At 43.4% G+C, this 20,342-nt stretch overlaps 1 protein-coding gene across 2 annotated transcripts in view; it reads right to left on the minus strand.

Annotated features, from left to right (window-relative positions):
* Positions 1-4,952: 4,952 nt before the first annotated feature.
* cmip (c-Maf inducing protein) overlaps positions 4,953-20,342 on the minus strand; it is a 227,149-nt gene continuing 211,759 nt past the window's right edge. For both annotated transcript variants that reach the window (XM_080186763.1, XM_080186762.1), the window contains exons 18-21: positions 15,752-15,898; positions 10,629-10,734; positions 7,224-7,294; positions 4,953-6,548 (exon numbers count right to left, since the gene is read on the minus strand). In XM_080186763.1, coding sequence (XP_080042889.1) covers positions 6,495-6,548; positions 7,224-7,294; positions 10,629-10,734; positions 15,752-15,898 — 378 coding nt within the window. In that variant the 3' untranslated portion in view covers positions 4,953-6,494. The remainder of the gene's footprint in view (positions 6,549-7,223; positions 7,295-10,628; positions 10,735-15,751; positions 15,899-20,342) is intronic.

Genomic DNA, 20,342 nt, shown 5'->3' on the forward strand with positions numbered 1-20,342 from the left:
CCATTAATAATGTCATGACAGCACAACCTCTTGGTATCTTGCTGGAATTCTTCCTCAAACAGCAGCAAATGCAGGAAACAAAAACCAGCCGAGACAGTACAGGTTGCTCCCCCTCTCTGATAATCCAGGATAAAGTGAATGTCCCCATTCTTCCTTTTAACAGTGACATGCTTGTTTATATTCATAGCATGCACCATTGAAAGTGGGCTGACGGCAGAAATTAGCCAAGAGTTATGAAGCTCACTGTTGTGTTAACATTACGGTCGGGTACAAGCGTTTGCATTAAAGGGACAGTCACTGTGGGGTTGGGCGGGGGGGTGCTTTATCATACAAAATCAGGTAGGTTGCACTTGGTTCAGAGGTTTAAAATTTTAGATGTCTGATCCCAACCTGCCGACTTCTAGGTTTTAAGGAGATGGAACAAATTGATTTCAAAACTGCTCTTAGCACTGGCTTGACAACTTCAATATTTTTAATGATGAATCAGAGAATCACTACAGTGCAGAAGGAGGCCATTCAGTCCATCGGGTCTGCACTCACTCTCTGACAGAGCATCTTAACAAGGCTCACCCCTGCCCTATCCTCATAATCCCATACATTTATCTTGCTAATCCCCTAATTCACACATCTTTAGACACTAAAGGGCAATTTACCATGGCCAATCTACCTAACCCACACATCTTTGGACTGTGGGAGGAAACTGGAGCACCCAGAGGAAATGCATGCACACGCAGCGAGAATATGTAAACTCTTAACAGTCACCCAGGGCCAGAATCAAACCCAGGTCCCTGGCGCTGTGAAGCAGCAGTGCTAACCTTTGTGCCACCATGTCACCTTCAGGGAGAAGGCCCCTTCAGGAAGAAGGCAATTGCTTGTGGGCAGAGAGGAATGAGACTGCTTTTTCCTATCCCTCAATCAAACACCACTCCCAAACAAGGCCTCAGCCTAAGGTCAGAAATTGTAGCCCTCATGGAATCAGACAGCTTCTGGCCTAGGGTTAGGGATCAGACCACCTCCGCCACCTGCTTTGGATCAGACCCGCACAGGTTGTGGATCAGATCTTTCTTATCAGGTGGCTTGCTCCAGAGGGCTCCCCACCCAGCTGAACACCAAACCTATCACTGAGTTCAGGCTGGGTTCAGTTGGAGGCACCATGAGTGAGGGTCAAAAGACAAAGGCAGTGAAGTTGAAACTCCATAGCATGCGAGGAAATCTGGACTCCCAACCAAAATTTCATCCCATCTCTGCCTTTCTGACCTACCCCTGTGAAAACCCACACTGGTATTTCAGAAGACAGTGGAAGGCACAATTCCTTTCCATACACTGAAGGAGATAAAACTGTATACAAATAAGTCTACACTTCATCTGAAAGTGAAGATGGGGGTCAATAAGACCAATGGATGCCCTAATGTTAAAATATGCAACAAATGCACATACAAAACCTGAAATGTTGATGAATTTTGTAAGAAAAAAAGGATCTCATTAGTTCCTAGTATTTAAACATTTTGGTACTCAGTTATACAAAATTCTGCTTACATTTTTGTTTGTTCTACATACATAGCATTTGCACAGTTTGATGGCAATTAAGTTGGTCTTTAATACAGTCAGCTTAATTATGTATTCTATACAGTTTGAGATGACCATGAAATAGCTTGATAGAGTACAGCTGCTAGCAGTTCCATAGTAACCAACTGTGCTAAAATACCTAACACATAGGGTGAAATGTTTCTTGACATCAGTGCAAAATGGGCTGCTTCATCACCCACCAATTTTATTAGTGTCACGAGTATGCTTACATTAACACTGCATTGAAGTTAACATGAAAATCCTTGAGTCGCCACTCTGGTGCCTGTTCAGCTACACTGAAGGAGAATTTAGCATGGCCAATGCACCTAACCAGCACATCTTTCAGACTATGGGTGGAAACCGGAGCACCGGAAAGAACACACGCAGACACGGGGAGAACGTGCAAACTCCGCACGGGCAGTGATCCAAGCCGGGAATCGAACCCGAATCCCTGGTGCTGTGAAGCAGCAGTGCTAACCACTGTGCCGCCTGAAGAAAATCGGGAACTGTGTAACATGGGTGAATTTTATCCCTAGTCTGTAGTGTTGCATCAACATCAATTATTCTGCAGCTTTACTGTGTTGCGTGTGGAATATCGTGAAATGACTGAACAGTTTTATTTAAACATTTTTTAAAAGTGTCACCAGCAAATCAAAAAGCGAGCAAGAAAATGCCAAAAGGTACGGTCTGCTCCATGGCAAAGGCTTTGATTGTACTAATTTTAGTCAGTTGATGTCATTAAATATCTGACAATAAAACAGTAAAATATTCTGACAAGACCATAACTGCACATCTGTTTGCTCTTAGAATTGATCTCCATCAAGCTCAACTAAATATCAGAATAAATAGACAAGCAGAGGTTAGAATTATCATTTAATCTGTTAGGGAAAGAAGAACATTATTTAGCTGGCTAAATTCTTTATCAGTTCAAAATGTTATATCAGGGTTTATCCTTCACTTTTTTAAAAAATGTCAAAGAACTGAAATCTTAACTCTGTTTCTCCCTCCACAGATGCTGCCAGACTTCTGAGTATTTCCAATGTATGGTGGCAGTGGTTAGCACTGCTGCCTCACAGCACCAGGGACCCGGGTTCGATTCCTGGCTTGGGTCTCTGTCTGTGTGGAGTTTGCACGTTCCCTTCATGCCTGTGTGGGTTTCTTGTGGGTGCTCCGGTTTCCTCCCACGTATGTCTTTCAATGCTGGTTAAGTGCATTGATCTGAACAGATGTCAGAATGTGACGGCTAAGGGAATTTCACAGTAACTTCATTGCAGTGCTCATGTAAGCATTGAATTACTTGTGACTAATAAATAAACTTTTACTTTATTTCCTGTTTTTAATCATTCACTGGCCTGTTAAACGGTGGACAGAATTACTGAACTAGCTATGTCAAATAGGCGACAGAGTTGTACAGTGGATTGCACTGCTGCCTCACAGCACCAGGGACCTGGGTTCAATTCTGGCCTCTAGTGACTACCTCTGTGGAGTTGGCATATTCTCCCCATGTCTCCATGGGTTTCCTCTGGGTGCTCCTGTTTCCTCCCACATTCCAAAGACGTGCAGGTTAGGATTGGTCATGCTAAATTGCTCCTTAGTGTCAGGGGAATTAGCAGGGTAAATACGTGGGGTTATGGGGATAGGGCCTGTGTTGGAGCAGGCTCGATGGGCCAGTGGCCTCCTTCTGCATTGTCAGAATTCTATGAATTATTGATCATGTTGACATTCAACACCCTCTACATACGTTCTCCCTGTAAAGGCGACGCATTCAGTGACACATCCACTGGAAAAGCAGGAAGTGTGACTAATGGTTTGACCTGTTAAAAATTGAACTAATTTGCTATCAACCTCCAGGCAATGTGGCAAGGTGCAAACTTAACCATTGAAGCTTCACACAATGAGGTCACAATCCCTAGCATTTGTGTTGCAATAGGCAATTTCCAAGCACATGCCATTCATCCAGCAGAAGGGTTAGTGTCTCAAAAATATCACTTTTATGAGTTGATTTTGTATCTGGGCATTGTTTTCAAAATCAAATGTTCAAACTCAGGGTAAAATGATTGTTGGTGGTTCAAGAATCCGTCAGTTATCTCAAAGCATCTATTAATACATAGATCCACATTGAACCTGCATCTCAATGTTGGGACACATTCATGAGAAGAAAGTCAATGCACCAATCTGCTGTTGGCAGCTCAGTTGGCATTATCATTCACTCAATAACTAAGCTTGACTTAGAGGCAGCATGGTGGCACAGTGATTAGCACTGCTGCCTCACAGCACCAGGGTTTGGGTCCCAGCTTGGGTCACTCTGTGTGAAGATTGCACATTTTCCCCGTGTCTGCATGAGTTTCCTCCGGATGCTCAGGTTCCGCCCCCCACCCCCACAGTCTGAAAGATGTGCAGGTTAGGTGCATTGGCCATGCTAAATTCTCCCTCAGTGTACCCAAACATAAGCGTGGCGACCAGGGGATTTTCACAGTAACTTCATTGCAGTGTGAGTGATACCTTACTTGTGACTAATTAGTAAACTTTAAAGCTTCTATTCCCTGCAAATGGTCAATTTAATGGCTACAAGTGCAAATTCTAACCTGCTTTGTCAAATCTTTGTCAAATGCTCTTAATTCAAAGTTGTCAATGGCTGCAAAAGTAATTTGAATCCAGTAAGTCATGTTAAGTTATTTCAGCAAAACAGAAGAAGCTTCTCTTCCGTAATTTCAATTTGAAATTGCAAGTGAGTCATCCAGAGACATCCATCCAAATGGACGTTTGAAACCAGCTCAGAATATTCAACCCCTTTTGAATCGAATCCCTACATCTCGTGAGAAAGAAGAATTTATACAATTACAAATCAAGGTTAGTCTTCAGTGCAACATTGGAGGAGCGTGCAATCTTTTAGATGATATGTTAAACAGAAGTCTACCTAATTGCTTGGATGGATTTAAAGATTCCATTGTACTTTTCGAAGTTGCAGTGGTGTTCTCCACGATTCCTGGCCAACATTTATCTTTCAACCAACTGCAACAAAAAACAAAAGATTTTTTTATATACAATAAAGAAACTGTATACAGTTCAGCCAAATGTGAAGATTAGGTGAATAAAACTAACAGATGCCCCAAAATTGTTTAGGTTTTGCACCAAAATGTAATTTGTGGAACTTTGTTATGTGCATGTTGACTCTGTTTACTTGCAAACCAACAGTTTTTAAGAAGAATTAATTTGCTGTGGAGCATTTGAGACATGCTGCAAAACGTACTATATAGATGGAAAATTTTTCATCTTCTCTTCCCACTCACCTGACCTGGAATCATAACCAGTTGAGTAGCTGTTGAGACTCACTTATCGTCCACTCTCAATGCGACACCACGATTAAACGAAACCAACAACACAAGTGAAAGATATTCACTTACTGTTTATTTTGCCTGAAATTATTTCACATCTCTTTGTACAACAGCTACAGAACAGTAGTAAACCATCTGATAAAAGCAACAGTGCTGATGATAAACAATGGCTGCATTAATTTTTTTTCAACTTTTTTTCACGCCTGCATCATCATGCAGTTTTGAGAGTCGATGCAGAACTCTGACACACTAACCTGATTAAGACTTAACCAGTTCAAAACAAAAAGGGAAAGTGAAAAAGCTACCCAGCAACAAGGTATAAAACAAAGAAGCCTGGCCTCCATTCCTGGATAAGTTGCATACAAAACAAAATAAAAAGTACGTGTTACAATCTTTTTTTTTGTGTTTTTTTTCTGAGATGCTGTAAGTTTTGCAATGCAGCAACCATGCTAAAAATGACAAAGATAACTTTTCTCTATACAACGTAGGCTCATATGAAATAAAGGCAACGGAACAGAAAATAATCAAGGCATCCCACCGCCACGTGGGATGCTCATAGTGGTTGCTATCACAAAGAAAGTGGAGCTATTGGTTTTGACAAGAGGATGGCTACCATGACCATGCAAATCACACATGCATGTTGGGACTATGCACAAATCGGGTAAAGAGCGAGGGAAACAAATTGAAACTGGGCAAAACATTTAAGAAAAACAAGAAGTTATAAAGTGTTTTTGTTGTTAAAATGCTTGGACGCAGTTAACTTTGGTGGAACCTCACCACGACTCCAGGAAACAAAAAGATTGGCAATTTGGTCTTTTTGTAAAGAAAAGTCAGTCTTTTGATTTTTTTTTAAAAGTTTTTCAGTCTCTTGGTCAGTGGTGAAGCAGAGGACCCATCCGTTTCGTTGTTTTCTGAATCTTTGCAAAAGTCGCATTGATCCAACAGGACAGACAAGTTCATAAAGGCAAAGCAAAACCACATAAAAGGAGAGTTTCCAGGCTACCAGACAGCCAAAATAACTAGTTTATACAATATTATATGCAAAAAAAGGTAAGAGAATTACAATCCATAAATAAGAGGCAGGTCCCAGACCTGTAATGTGAACAATTTTTAAATATGTGTGATGTAAAACATATGTACAAAACAAAACAAAATCACTTTGCACATCGCTGCAAGGATTTGCGATGGCAAAGGCAATGTATCCGTTGAATGATTGATATCTTCAGCCAGAGACAATAGTGCGAACTTCCAAATTGATTTGACGTTGGTCCGTTCAAGTAGATGAAATGAACAAGAGAGAAAGATATCTTTTTTTTTACACACAGCATGAACACAAAGGCAATTAATGACCAGGGAGGTTCCTTTTGTGACCGGATTGCTGCTACACATTTTTTTTCATCTTCGGAAATCAACAAAAGCATTAAGAATGAAGCAGGGTCCATTATGAGCCCAGCATTGTACAGGCCTCTGGTGAAAGAACCCGCGCTGGCGATCTCAGCAATCCCTGGCCCAAGGTAAAAACGCTGGAAAAATGTTTCTGTTTCTGATTCTTCCACAAAATAATAATTCGTCACTGACCATCAAGCGAGGAATTCACCAGGCTTCCGTGTAACGGACATCCACTTCTTTGAGGTTTGGCAGCTTTGCCTATCAGACATTAGTTGGAGAAAAGAAATGTAGTTTTAGTGTTTGATCTGACCTTATGGAACACATCTCTCCCATCAGAATTCCCTACATTTCTCTCAATACCATTAGTATTTTTTTCAAAGAAATATTCATCTTTTAAGCAAAACAATCTTCGGCTGAGTGACCACTCAGGACACAATTGCATTCCTTGTTCATTCATCTGGGGAGGCGACGGCCTAGTGATATTATCGCTAGACTATTAATCAGCTAACATTCTGGGTACACAGGCTCGAATCTTGCCAGGGCAGACGGTGGAATTTGAATTCAATAAAAAAAAAATTAAGAATTTACTGATGACCATTGTCGATTGTTGGAAAAACCCGTCTGGTTTTTCAGGAAGGAAATCTGCTCTCCTTACCTGGTCTGGCCTACATGTGACTTCAAAGCAATGTGGTTGACTCTCAGCTGCCCTCCAAGGGCAACGAGGGACAGGCAATAAATGCTGGCCAGCCAGCAATGCCCATGTCCCACAAATGAATAAAAATTCAGTCCCCAAATGCTCTGTTTCCCCCCTCCCCCGCCAACGCTCATTTAGAACTATCCAGCGTTGCAGGGCAAAATTTCACTTATAATCCTTGCAGGTTAGTAATAATCATATAATCAAATGAAAGACACTACTTTGAAGAGTGCAATTACCTTCAGATCCTCATATGTATCAGCTGAGAGTTTAGTGCTGTTCATGTTCAAGCTGCACAGACTTCTCATGGCTAAAAGAGAAAGTGTATACATTTTTTCGTATGAATTCCCAATAACAAAACACAAATTTAAAGCTGCAATGCCCATAGTTAGATTTTATTAACGTGCAGATGCTGTTTCAGAAGCTTTCCTGTCGTAAAATCTTTTTTCAAGCCGTCAGATTTAAAACTACTTAATCCTTTTCCTCAGAACATTATCACCAAATAAGAGCAAGAATCTGTGACGAGAGAAAAAAGCTGACATTTCGAGACCAGATGAACCTTTGTTAAAGCTTTGCCTAGCTTTGACAAAGGGCCATCTGGACTCGAAACATCAGCTCTTTTCTCTCCTTACAGATGCTGCCAAACCTGCTGAGATTTTCCAGCATTTTCTCTTTTGGTTTGAGATTCCAGCATCTGCAGTAATTTGCTTTTATACAAGAGCAAAAGAATTCCTCTTTGCTTGCTCTTCTCCAAGCTACACACAATCATCCAAAGAGGGACAAGGTTGGGTCACTCTGTGTGAAGTTTGCACATTCTCCCCGTGTCTGCATGGGCCTTTGTCAATGCTATTTTGGAAACAACCACTAAGCACTGAGAGGGAGAGAATCTGGAGGTAACTCCAGATCCGGTATTCTCTTCCTTCCTCTGAGAGGAAGGCTTCTTTTCAGCACTTTCCAACGTAGCGTAGAGGCGATGAGAACTTAGCCACATAGTGCTTACATGATGCAAAAATGCATTTTATCTCCCAGTTTGGGGCTCCAATAAACTGCAGACGTTAAAACTTTGGCGAATGGATTTCACCCTACACAAATATAAGGTTTCAACATAAAAAAGATAAATCAGCATATTTTCCCAATTGCAAAGAGTTTCAAACAGAGGAGGATCAAATAAATGTAGGGGATCCATGTACACAGATCAGTAAAATGCCATGGACAGGTATGGAAAATAATCAAAAAGGCTATTTAAAAATAGGGCTTCATCTCTAGAGGACTGGAATACAAGGGGGTTATGCAATGGTTATTGCAGCCCTAGTTATGTCATTCCTGCAGTGAAATTCTCAGTTCCTGGCACAACACTTCAGGAAGAATATATTGGCTTTAGAAGGAGAACAGTGCAGGTTTATCAGAATAATTCCAGGGTAATAAGTCCCCGGAGGCATAAGTCCCTTCACCAAAATCCCTTTAATTACAATTCCAACATCAGTACACAGAGTGCAATCAGTCAGTAGTCTAACTTCAGGAGTGCGAGAGGAACTGACACTCCTAGTTAAATACTGATTGGCCCATCAATTGACTCCTTAATCAGGGAGTTCATATTTCAATAGGCCAACCCCAATGGCCTGACTGAAGTCATCACAGTTACACTGAGGAGATTACAGAAACATAATGGGATTCCCTGGATGTTAGAAAGTTAAGGGCTGATTTAACTAAAGCTTAATGAGGGAAACTGACAGGGTCGTGTGAGAGAGACCATTCCCATTGTGTTGGACTCTCAAGCTCGGTAGTACAGCCTGAAAATGGGGGCCAGGTGTTTCAACAGTCGAGTTAGGAAATATTTTTCCACACAAGAGTTTTCAAAATTTGCAGCATTTGAGGCTATCTCAATCGTTAACGTTAAACTTGCAAAATTCTAACAGGGTTAGACAGGACAGATTCAGAAAGAATGTTCCTGATGTGGGGGGGAGAGTCCAGAATGAGGTGTCACAATTTAGAACTGAGCTGAGGAGAACTTTCTTTACCGAGAGGGTGGTGAATGTGTGGAATTCACCGGCACAGAAAATCGTTGAGGCCAAAACGTTGTCTGATTTCAAGAAGAAATTGGATATGGCTCTTGGGGCTACAGGGATCAAGGGATATGGGAGGAATTGGGGATCAGGATACTGAATTCGATGATCAGCCATGATCAAAACGAATGGAGCAGCAGGCTCAAAGGGCCAAATAGCCAACTTCTACTTCGAGTTTCTACGTTTCTCAAGCTTAGATTAATAGACCTCTGTTAACTAAAGGCCATGAAAATGGCATAAAGACAAATATATGGTTCCAGGTCACAGATCAGCCATGATCTCATTGAATGGCAGAATAGGCAAGGGATAAAATTGTTTCCCCAATGGGTTGAATATTCACATTCCTGTGGGGTGGAGAATGCGGGGGGCGGGGGGCAGGAGAATGCGGGGGGCGGGGGGCAGGAGAATGCGGGGGGCGGGGGGCAGGAGAATGCGGGGGGCGGGGGGCAGGAGAATGCGGGGGGCGGGGGGCAGGAGAATGCGGGGGGCGGGGGGCAGGAGAATGCGGGGGGCAGGAGAATGCGGGGGGGCAGGAGAATGCGGGGGGGGCAGGAGAATGCGGGGGGGGCAGGAGAATGCGGGGGGGGCAGGAGAATGCGGGGGGGGCAGGAGAATGCGGGGGGGGCAGGAGAATGCGGGGGGGCAGGAGAATGCGGGGGAGCAGGAGAATGCGGGGGGGCAGGAGAATGCGGGGGGGCAGGAGAATGCGGGGGGGCAGGAGAATGCGGGGGGGCAGGAGAATGCGGGGGGGCAGGAGAATGCGGGGGGGCAGGAGAATGCGGGGGGGCAGGAGAATGCGGGGGGCGGGGGATGGTGTTGGAGAATGCGGGGGGTGGGGATGGTGTTGGAGAATGCGGGGGGTGGTCGGGGTTGGAGAATGCAGGGAGTGGTCGGGGTTGGAGGATGCAGGGGGTGGGGGGGGTGATTGGAGAGTGCAGGGGGTTGGGGGGGGTGGTTGGAGAATGCAGGGAGCGGGGACGGGGTGGTGATAGTGTTGCCATATTGTTGGGGGGGTTCCCCTGATGCATTCTTGTCACCAGGGAGCCCCACAGATGTAGGGAACAAACTGAGTGGATTAAGGCTGTGACAGGCTCGGGAGGGTGGTGTTTACCATAGCTGAAGGATCCATGCTGTGTGGAGTTTGCACGTTCCCCCCGTGTCTGCGTGGGTTTCCTCCGGGTGCCCCGGTTTCCTCCCACAGTCCAAAGACGTGTGGGTTAGGTTGATTGGCCATGCTAAGTTGCCCTTTAATGTCAGGGGATTAGCAGGGTCAATACATGGGGTTATGGGGACGGGGCCTGGATGGGATTGCTGTTGGTGCAGACTCGATGGGTCAATGGTCAGTTTCTGCATTGTAGGGATTCTATCAAAATTCAACAGTGACTGCAGTGACACGGGGGTGATGCAAGCTACACTTTCATGTGTCTTGATGCAGCTTTAAGTGCTCGTATTGCGAGCCTGCCGGTGCTTTCCCTTGGGTTTTACTTTGAAACTTGCCGAGCGATCGGTTTGACAGAAACTTTGGATTTCCGCTCTGTGCGGTTGAGGATACTGGTCGGTGGGGAAGCACACGATACTCACAGCTAAGTGCCAGGAGGCCCGCATCGGTGACCGGCGTTTCACAGAGGTTCAGAACTTGCAGTGACGTGAGGTGCTCTGAAAGAACCCGCAAACCTGCATCGCCAAACTGGAAAGGAGGCACCAAGTTCAGTAAACAAAACCACTTCACATCAATGGCCTGACCACATCAAATGTCATGACACAGGCCTGCTGATTCAACTTCTTTAGATAATTTCCTTTAACACACAGTCCCCAACCCCACCCCCCCCTCACCTCACCAGAGTCACACGAAAAGTAAGGAGACATTTTTAGAATGTACTTCATCGTCAGGGTATTAAATTCATCCTCCAATATAATGTGCTTTAAAAACGGGTCTGAATTGGGGCGCTGTGTTTGCCCGGCAGTAGAGGTGTGAAATATGACATTTCAAACAACTAACATGGTCTAACCTTTCTCTACTATTTCCCGATAAAAATGTTTGTCTACAATTAATTGAGAGGCAGCAAGCCAGTGAGAAAGAGAATGCAACTCGCTGCAGATTGCGCATTTTGGGCATTTTATCTGAATGATTTGTGGGACCAGCATCTCCCCCAAGTCCTGGATGGTGATCAGTCTGCTCCAGTTCATTTCGAGCACTTAGTAGCAGTGGGGCACTTGAGCACTAGCTGCTTCTGGAACAAGTTAATTGAGTTAGAGCTTTGGCAAGCACGACGTGAAAAATAATTGGTTGGGGATTTCTGCCTCGGCATTACCAGCACAGGCTGTGAGCATGGATTGCAAAATTGTGCACCCACTTCCCATTCATTAACTTTAATGACTGTAAGACTACAGACTGGGAATGTACAATTTTTGCAACATGTATTCCCGTCAAAGTGTAGAGGAAGAACGTTTAATGCTAAATTACCGAAAGCTAAACTCAACGAAGTGCTTCCTTAATTTAAAGCTTCGTTCAAGTCACGAACTGTTTCCTAACAGCTGGAAACGTTTCTCTTCGATAACAGCCATCACAACCCAATTGAGCAAGACTTTTGGAATTTTTATGTTTCTGCTCATGAGGAATCTTTTTACAGCGTTGTAAACCTCGGGCTGATTCCTTCACTTCCATGTTTTCACAAAATATCTCTTTTACACATCATTTCTCCACTGTTGAAAGTAAGCGCTCCCACCTTTTACGGTGGCACAGTAATTACCACTGCTGCCTCACAGTGCCAGGGATCCATGTTCGATTCCCAGCTTGGGTCACTGTCTATGCAAAGTCTACACATTCTCCCCGTGTCTGTGTGGGTTTCCTCAAATGCTCGGGTTTCCTCCCACAGTCCGAAAGACGTGCTGGTTAGGTGAACTGGCCGTGCTAAATTCTCTGTCAGTGTACCCAAACAGGCGCCGGAGTATGGCGACTAGGGGATTTTCACAGTGGCTTCATTACGACTTTAATATAAGCCTACTTGTGACACTAATACAATAAACTTTAAATCTAACCTTTAAACATGTGTTGGTTGTGTGGGATATGGGTACGTATTCTGAATTAATAGTATGTAAAGCAGAGTTTCCTTATTCCTCATTCCTCATTTCAATGGTTGACACTGAGCTTGTGTATTGGGTGGTGCAAGGTGTCGTTAGATTTCAAAACAGGTTGACGGAGCAAATGGTGAAGCAAATGCTATATGGTATGAAACCCAGAGGGGGCAATCTTACCAGAGAAATTCTAAATGCTGAACGAGCGTGAAAATGGGAGAGAATCACGCCCCCTTTTCTGGGCGAGTATGACTGGGCAGTCATACAACACTTAGAAAAATAGTGCTCAGATGTGATTCTTGCTAGCAGGGGAAGTGGACGGGGCCTATTCTCGCTGTGAAGCCAGCTGCTGAACTTCAGGGGCGCCATTGTGCAGGCGCCCTGATCTCACAGTACACTGGGAGATTTCTTATCCCTGCAGAATTTCACCCCTCCCTCACCTCAGCTGCCAGCCCTTGCCCTGCGTGGGGTAAGAAATGATGCCAGATTGGGGGCACAACATCTCAGGAAGGATGTGCAGTGTTTGTGCAACATAATACTCACTAGGATAGTTCCATTGGTGAGGGATTAATCATTATATGGACAGAATGCAGGGATGGGAATTATTCTCCTTGACATGGAGAAGGCTGGTAAGAGATTTGGTAGTTGTTTAAAAATCAGGATGCTGCCCTTTCGGTCATAATGACCGTGTGAGGAATAGTCACCGATCAGAGATTTTCCCTGAATTGGTCAATTATTGGTCAGAACACAGGCTGGATGTCCAGTTAAGGATGGTGGGCATGTTCTTAAGATGGAGGGACACAGCATGGAAGAAGCAGTAGGATGCATTTCCAGATAAGAGATAGAGAGAGGGTCCCTCAAAATGAAGGTCTGACTTTGTAAATGTTTAAATAAAAGATTGACTCAGCAGCTTGTGAGCCATTGAGGAGGAGCAGCCTCTGCACAGGGTGACCACTGGCTGCAGCTAAAGCCAGGCAGTTAGGGAGGGCCTCAAAGCTGGTCCCTCAGTCTCTCACAGATACCAATTCCAGAGTCCCAATGTCTCTGGGTACTCGGAAGGTGAATGGAAAATTTAGGTTAGTCTCTGAAAATGGGCTTAATAGACCTTTAAAAACCTTTAATTGCACACTAGTAGCCCTGCAGAGCTCCATCCCTTATCCAGAAAGACGGATCAGGAGCAGGATAGTGCCTACCTCCGCACTTGCCTCCATCGTAGCCTAAGTATCCTACCCGACGAACGTCTAGACAAAAGTGAAATGGTTTCCAATAGGTGAAGGATCGATAAGCAGAGGGCATAGATTTAAGGGCATTAACATGAGAGCTGGGGGCAGCATGAAATAACAGGTGGTTAGGATTTGGAGTGCAATGCCTGATAGGGGGATGGGTACTGGTAACTTTCAAGGAGCAGGATGGCAACGTGCAGGAAGCCAGAAAGGTGGGAGTATTGGATAACCGTTTGAAGGAGAAAGGTTGCAGTAATATGGAGGAAAGCAGGGGAAGCAGAACTAGCTGGATGGCCCTTCCAAACAGCCAGTGCTGACTTGATGGGCCAAATGGTCTGTTTCTACACTGCACTATATTATGATTCCAATCTTATGCACACATGACACAGAGTTGACTAACATTTTGATATTGTTGGGCTTGTATCCACAGGTAAATGCAGAAAGTTACCAGACCGTTCCCTCTGACATAGATCACTTGTATGATCGGCACCCACACATCTGATTGATAGCTGCATGGTAGATAAGAACATATGAGCAGGGAAAGGCCATTTGTCTCTTTAAGCCTGCTCAACTATTCAATAGAATCATGGCTAATTTGGCTGTGGTCTTAGCTTCACTTTCCTGCCTACTACCGCACCCCTCCATAACCTTTGACTCCATTGCTGAACAAAAAATCTGGCTAACTCTGTGTTGAATAATTTCAATGACCCAGCCTCCACTATCTTCTGGGAAAGAGAATAGCACACACCAATGGCCCTTTAGGACCAAAGATTTCTCCTCATCTCTGTTTTATTTTTAAATAATGCTCCTTAGTTTTAGTCACCCCATCCTGCCCCAAATCTCCCAAGAGGAATCAACCTCCGGGTATCCACTCCATTAAGTCCACTCAATTTCAATAAAATCACCTTTCATTCCTCTAAACTCCAATGGGTATAGGACCAACCTGTTCAACCTTTCTTCATAAGGCAGCGCCTTCATCCCAAGGATGAGTCCAGTGAGTGAAGATGGATAAGCAGCAAGGTATGAATGTTTAGTAAGCTTGTTACCAACTGACCTTAATGACAGATATTACACTAAAGATCACAGCCATTGTGCTTGATTGTTACTGTTACCATGGTCCCCAGAAACTCAGAGAACATACAATCAGAGATTGGCCTGAATAGTCTTTCTCTACATTTTCCCCTCTTCTGATGATACTCTGGTTTAGACTGTTAACTCAGTGATTGGATTGTCACAGATGCAGATTTTTTCATTCTTGCCACACTCTATTAACGTACATCAAGATTACACTCCAGCACAAAGTGTTACTGCCTTAGAACAATACATGTTTAACATATTATTCCAAACAGTTCAGCCTTCCCCAGCAACCCACTGAAACAAGACTCAGGCCAACACCCAAACCTACAGCAATAGGTGAACACAATCTCTCCATCTTCAAGCCTATTCTTCCTTCTGAAATATTTCACTTTTATGCTGTTGATTCAGAGAGCTTTTGATTGAAAAGGGCTAATTAGTTTAGAACCATTGTAACCTTTAATTTGAAATTGAGTCATAACTCAAACCTGCCCTAATTGTGTAGGTTGCTGGGGAAGTCCAAAGGTTTGAGAATAAAGTAGCAGCTCTGAACACTTGCCTTGTTTGAGATAATAGAAACATTTTTCTGTTTTGGCCAGACCAACCACTAATGGAAAACGTGTAAGTCTGAAACTAGATGTATGCTTTTAGTCCTCAAAGGTAAACATGAATTGAGGTATTGTGTCATGGGGTACTTTTTAACTATAAAGTTAAAGTGCGTTGCCAAACAGTTATGCGATCCTCCCAGCCAGAGACAGTTCATTATGGGGTTAGCAACAGCTTGTGGGTACCAAATGGGCACTGATTCTGAGGCTAACCTGGCAAACAGTCAGGGAAACATGACAGAGTGGGAACTCAGCACCTCGCAGGTGAGTTCACCATATCCATTATAAATTCGTAATGATCCTGGAGAGTTAGTGGCCTACAAATGAGTGACCCAGTAGCACTGCACAACATCCACAGCGCACGTAACCTCCTGACAGAAGTTAAATGTGAACTCTTGCCCCGTCATTCAGTGTTTTTACACGCTTACAAATTGCCTTATAACCCAATGAAAGACATCGTCCCGGTAAAACATCCTCTCCTTCTCAAGTGACTCGTGGATTCCATTTTAATGCCATGCATGATGAATGAATTTGAGCTTTAATTAATACTGGACCGCAAGAGGACAGAGATAAAAAGCCAGCAACTTGCTGGATTACTGGGTGTCACGATTAGGAATAATCAATAAAACATTTGTTTTACTACAACAACATGATCTCCAAACTAAGAGAAACCATTTTCCACAGAGGCCATCATTATCAGAGGAAATAAAAACTCAAAACTGCTCACCTGGGTAGACCACAGGTTTAACTGTTTAAGAGATGGCAGTTTGATTAGTTGTTCTGCGCAGGCACTCGTTACATTGGTGAAGGCCAGGCTTAGATTTTCAAGATTTCCAAAAGATCCTGAACTGAGAAGTCTGGCGAGATCTGCATCCTGAAAGCAAAACACAGAGAAACATTTTAATGGGTCGTACAGCTAGATATGCCAAACGAATTCACTTCTGCACATATTCTGTTTTAACAGTGAATGCCAGTGAAATTAGTCTGGGTTTTAGCTTGTAACTGACATCAAGAAGGAACTAAATCCTTCTTCAGCCACTAGATATTCACAAATCACAAAGAGAAGTTCCTTGTAAAACAGGACTAACAATGATGATGTGCAACAATTCATCCCACAACACAAGTCGCGGTTGCTAATGGGTTTCATGTTTCAGTACAAGTACTAGTGTTCTGAATTTGGAATGGCACCAATCCACAGATCGATGGATGCTAGTCAATGTAAAATAATCAGATCAAAATTATAGTCCAAGTTTGCCTTTCAAAAAGAGCTGATGTGCAAGATTTACAAAAAAATGTTCTCCAGTTACCATACGTAAAAAAGAGACAGGAAAAGATTCCATTGATATGGCACATTCCTCAACCTCAGGCCACCCCAATCAAACACATTTTCTTTTGGAGTGTACAGTAACTAGTTTCACAACACCAGGTTAAAGTCCAACAGATTTATTTGGCAGCACAAGCTTTTGGAGCACTGGCCCTTCATCGAGTGATGATCACCTAATGAAGGGCCAGTGCTCCGAAAGCGCGTGCTACCAAATAAATCTGTTGGACTTTAATCTGGTGTTATGAAACTACTTATTCTGCCTACCCCAGTCCAATGACGGCAACTCCATATTTTGGAACGTAGTCACACTTGAAAGTAAACGCAGCAGCCAATATGGAAACAACGAGGTCTCACAAATAGCAATGAGATAAATGTGCAGATAATTTGTTTTACTGGTGTTACTATTGACCAGGACATCAGAAAAACTTCCTTGTTGGTCCAAGAATAGTCCCACTGGATATTTTATATCCACCTGCAAGAACAAGAGGACCTTGGTTTAATGTCCCATCTGAAAGATGGAGGGCACAATCTTACCTGCCGTTCACACGACACTCTCACTGCAGGCGAGGTCGAAGAATTTGGTGGCCAGGGTGAACAGTGGCAAGATTCCTGGAGTGCCAATTTAGATTACGTATTCAAACCTCTAGACGAGGGGTCACCTCTACAACCTTCTGACTTAGAGGCAAGAGTTCATCTTCACTTGAATTAAACTTGTAAACAAGAAGAGGGCTTTTTGTATTCATCCTTCTGCACTCTCACCTGGGAAGCTTTAACTATCTTGGGAGCAGCATGTGCTTTCCAGTGCTCAGCTGCTGCCGGTACTGATGTGAATGACACATATAAATATATATTAATAGATTTCTTCTATTCTGTAACAAACTGATTTGACCTTCTCATTAAGATTGTCTGTAACATTGCCTGACTTAACCCCTGCTTCATCTCACCTATCGCTGCAACCCTCAACTGTGTCTTTATTACCCCCAGACATGACTATACCAGCATATTCCTTGCTGGCCTCCCATGTTCTACCCCATGTAAACTTAAGATCATGTAACTCTTATCCTAATGCACGCTGAGTCCTGTTCACCCATCACACCTGAGTTTACTCACTTGCATTGGCTTCTGGTTAAGTAATGCCTCAATTTAAAAATTGTCATGTTCATTTTCGAACGCAACCATGACCCCCTTCATCGCTGCAATCTTTGACAGCCCCACAACCCTCTTGCGATATCTGTGTCCCTATAATTCTGGTATTTTGGACATCCCTGATTTTAATCACTGTGTTATCAGTGGCAAACCTTCAGCTGTCAAGGCACTATGCTCTGGAACTCTCTCCCTCAAATCTCTCAGCCTTTCTTTCCACCTTTAAGACACACCTCAAAACCTATCTCTTTGACGACATGCATGGTCCTTTTCCCTGCTATCCCCTTACGTAGCTTGGTGTCAAATTTTGTTTTGTAATTGTGCTGTGAAGCACCTTGAAGCTTTTCGCTAGATTAAAGCTGTTAAACAAATGTATATATGTATACATTCGGGTGGCATGGTAGTACTGCCTCACAGGAACCCGGATTCAATTCCAGCCTCGGGTGACTGTCTGTGTGGAGTTTGTGCATCCTCCCTGTCAGTGTGGGTTTCCTCCCACAGTCCAAGGATGGGACTGTTAGGTTGATTGGCTGCAATAAATTGCCTCTTCATATCAGGGGGATTAGGAGGGTAAATATGAGGGGTTAAAGAGAATAGGACAGGACTTGGGTGGGATTGTTGTCAGGGCAGGCTCGATGGGCCAAATGGCCATTTCTGTACTGTAGATTCTATGATTCTAGTGTATAACCAAACTGAAATTCTTATTTTTAAATTTCTCCCTATCTCTGTAAACTCTTGCAGCCTCACAACCTTCTACGAAGAATTTGGAACAACTGAAAAATATTCACTTATTATCTTACTCCACTATTTTAAAACTGAATGGAAGGGTGGTATAAGGAAAATAAATCACAATCCATTGAGTCTTATTCTTTGACATTCCTTTGAACAACTAAGTTGACATATCATTGGTGACACAGTGATTAGCACAGCTATCTCACAGCGTCGGGGACCCAGGTTCGTTTCCCGGCTTGGGTCACTGTCTGTGCGGAGTCTGCCTGTTCTCCCCATGTCTGCGTGGGTTTCCTCCGGATGCTCCGGTTTCCTCCCACAGTCCGAAAGACGTGATGGTTAGGTGCATTGGCCATGGTAAATTCTCCCTCAGTGTACCCGAACAGGCACTGGAGTGTGGCAGACTAGGGGATTTTCACAGCAACTTCATTGCAGTGTTAATGTAAATCTTACTTGTGACACTAATGAATAAACTTTTAAAAAGTACTGTTTCAAGATGACTGTCAATTTGGTAACCTTGGGCTGTAACACTGGTAAATTTAAATATTCACCAGTTATCTTAGTGATCAATACTGAAGTCTCCTGATAAAGTGAATGCTCCTATAGTTAGCTTGAGTAACATTTCAAAAGTGTTCACTGCATTTTATGAGAGGACTAGTGTTTGAACTTCAAACTGGTGCTGTGTTGGGATTTAACCTCAGATAAGGACTGGATTAAAAGTGGATCTGTATTAGATGATCAAAGATGATACTATCATGTGTTCTGCAGAAAGATATATTGCTTTCAGCTGACTATACGTGCTGGATCAGTGGTTGATATCCACATCAACAACTCACAGAATTTAACCCAAAGTGTGAGCTATGACTTTTATTCAGAGTGCAATTATTCTGATACAATTAATCTGTTGCTGCCCACACACATATAGGTAAGATTGTAACTTAGTAAGGTACAATTAAAAAGTCATTTAAAAAAAAGACAGAAATATTAATATATAATTACAAGAATTGTTCTACTCTATGAAATTCGCCTGATGGTTACTGAACAAATATACATTTCTGTCTGGTTCTGAACATCCTAATGTAGCGATGCCAGCGTTGGACTGGGGTAAACACAGTAAGGTGTCTCACAACACCAGGTTTAAGTTCAACCAGTTTATTTGATAGTAATCCCACAAGCTTTTGGAAACGGTGTTCCTTCATCAGGTATGTGATGAAGGAACACCGTTTCCGAAAGCTTGTGGGTTTACTATCAAATAAACTGGTTGGACTTAAACCTGGTGATGTGAGACGTCTTACTGTCTGAACATCCTAACCAGGGAGATCCCAGATCTGATCTTTGGATTAAGTCTGTGCTAAATTAATCACAGAGGGTGTGAAAATAGGATTTCTGGTTGCAGAGTGCATTCAACTGGCCCAGTCTCTCTCTGAGCTCAGATCAGCTAACCTGTCACAAAAGTATTGCTTTTGTGAGCAGTCAGTCAGTCAGAAGTCCCATTCCTGGTCCTCTGCCTACTCACTACTTCAAATGAGCGGATGTCAGGTGAGAAAAGATTGAGGCTTAACTGCAAACACCACCACAGCCAACAGTTGCTGCTTAAGCTCATACATGAAAGATGACCACTTGGGCTAAGTTACCAAGATAAGTCATCCAGCATATGTCCATGCCTCCAGGAGAGGGGCGAGGACAAAATTGATCCTGGTCTTCATTCCTCAAGCCTCTGCTGCCTGCCTGCCACAATCAGTTGGCAAGTGTAGCTGCAAATTCCTGTAGCTGCAATGGCTGCAGGCACGCTGGTTGTACAGTACAGTACAGTTCATGTCTTCCTTTCACTACTGTGTATATGTTCGTAGCTCTAACTGAAATCGCATTTCATATGTAAATCAAAACCATCAATGGCATGTAAGGCGTGTGTGCTGGAGAAGGATGAAAAGTGTACCATTCACATCAGTGAATCACTCTCATGTTTGCGATGCAGATTACATTCAATGTTGCTCCCCATGTGTATTTTATTCCTCGGTTTGGCCCTCTTAAGCTTATTCAGTTGACAGCGCTCGGCTATTGTGTGACCAGCCACATGAACACAAATGCTTCTTACATGGTGATCATTGCAGGAACTAGTCAT

This window comes from Carcharhinus amblyrhynchos, chromosome 4 (assembly GCF_965287045.1).
Source record: "Carcharhinus amblyrhynchos chromosome 4, sCarAmb.v2.hapA, whole genome shotgun sequence".
NCBI lineage: Eukaryota > Metazoa > Chordata > Chondrichthyes > Carcharhiniformes > Carcharhinidae > Carcharhinus > Carcharhinus amblyrhynchos.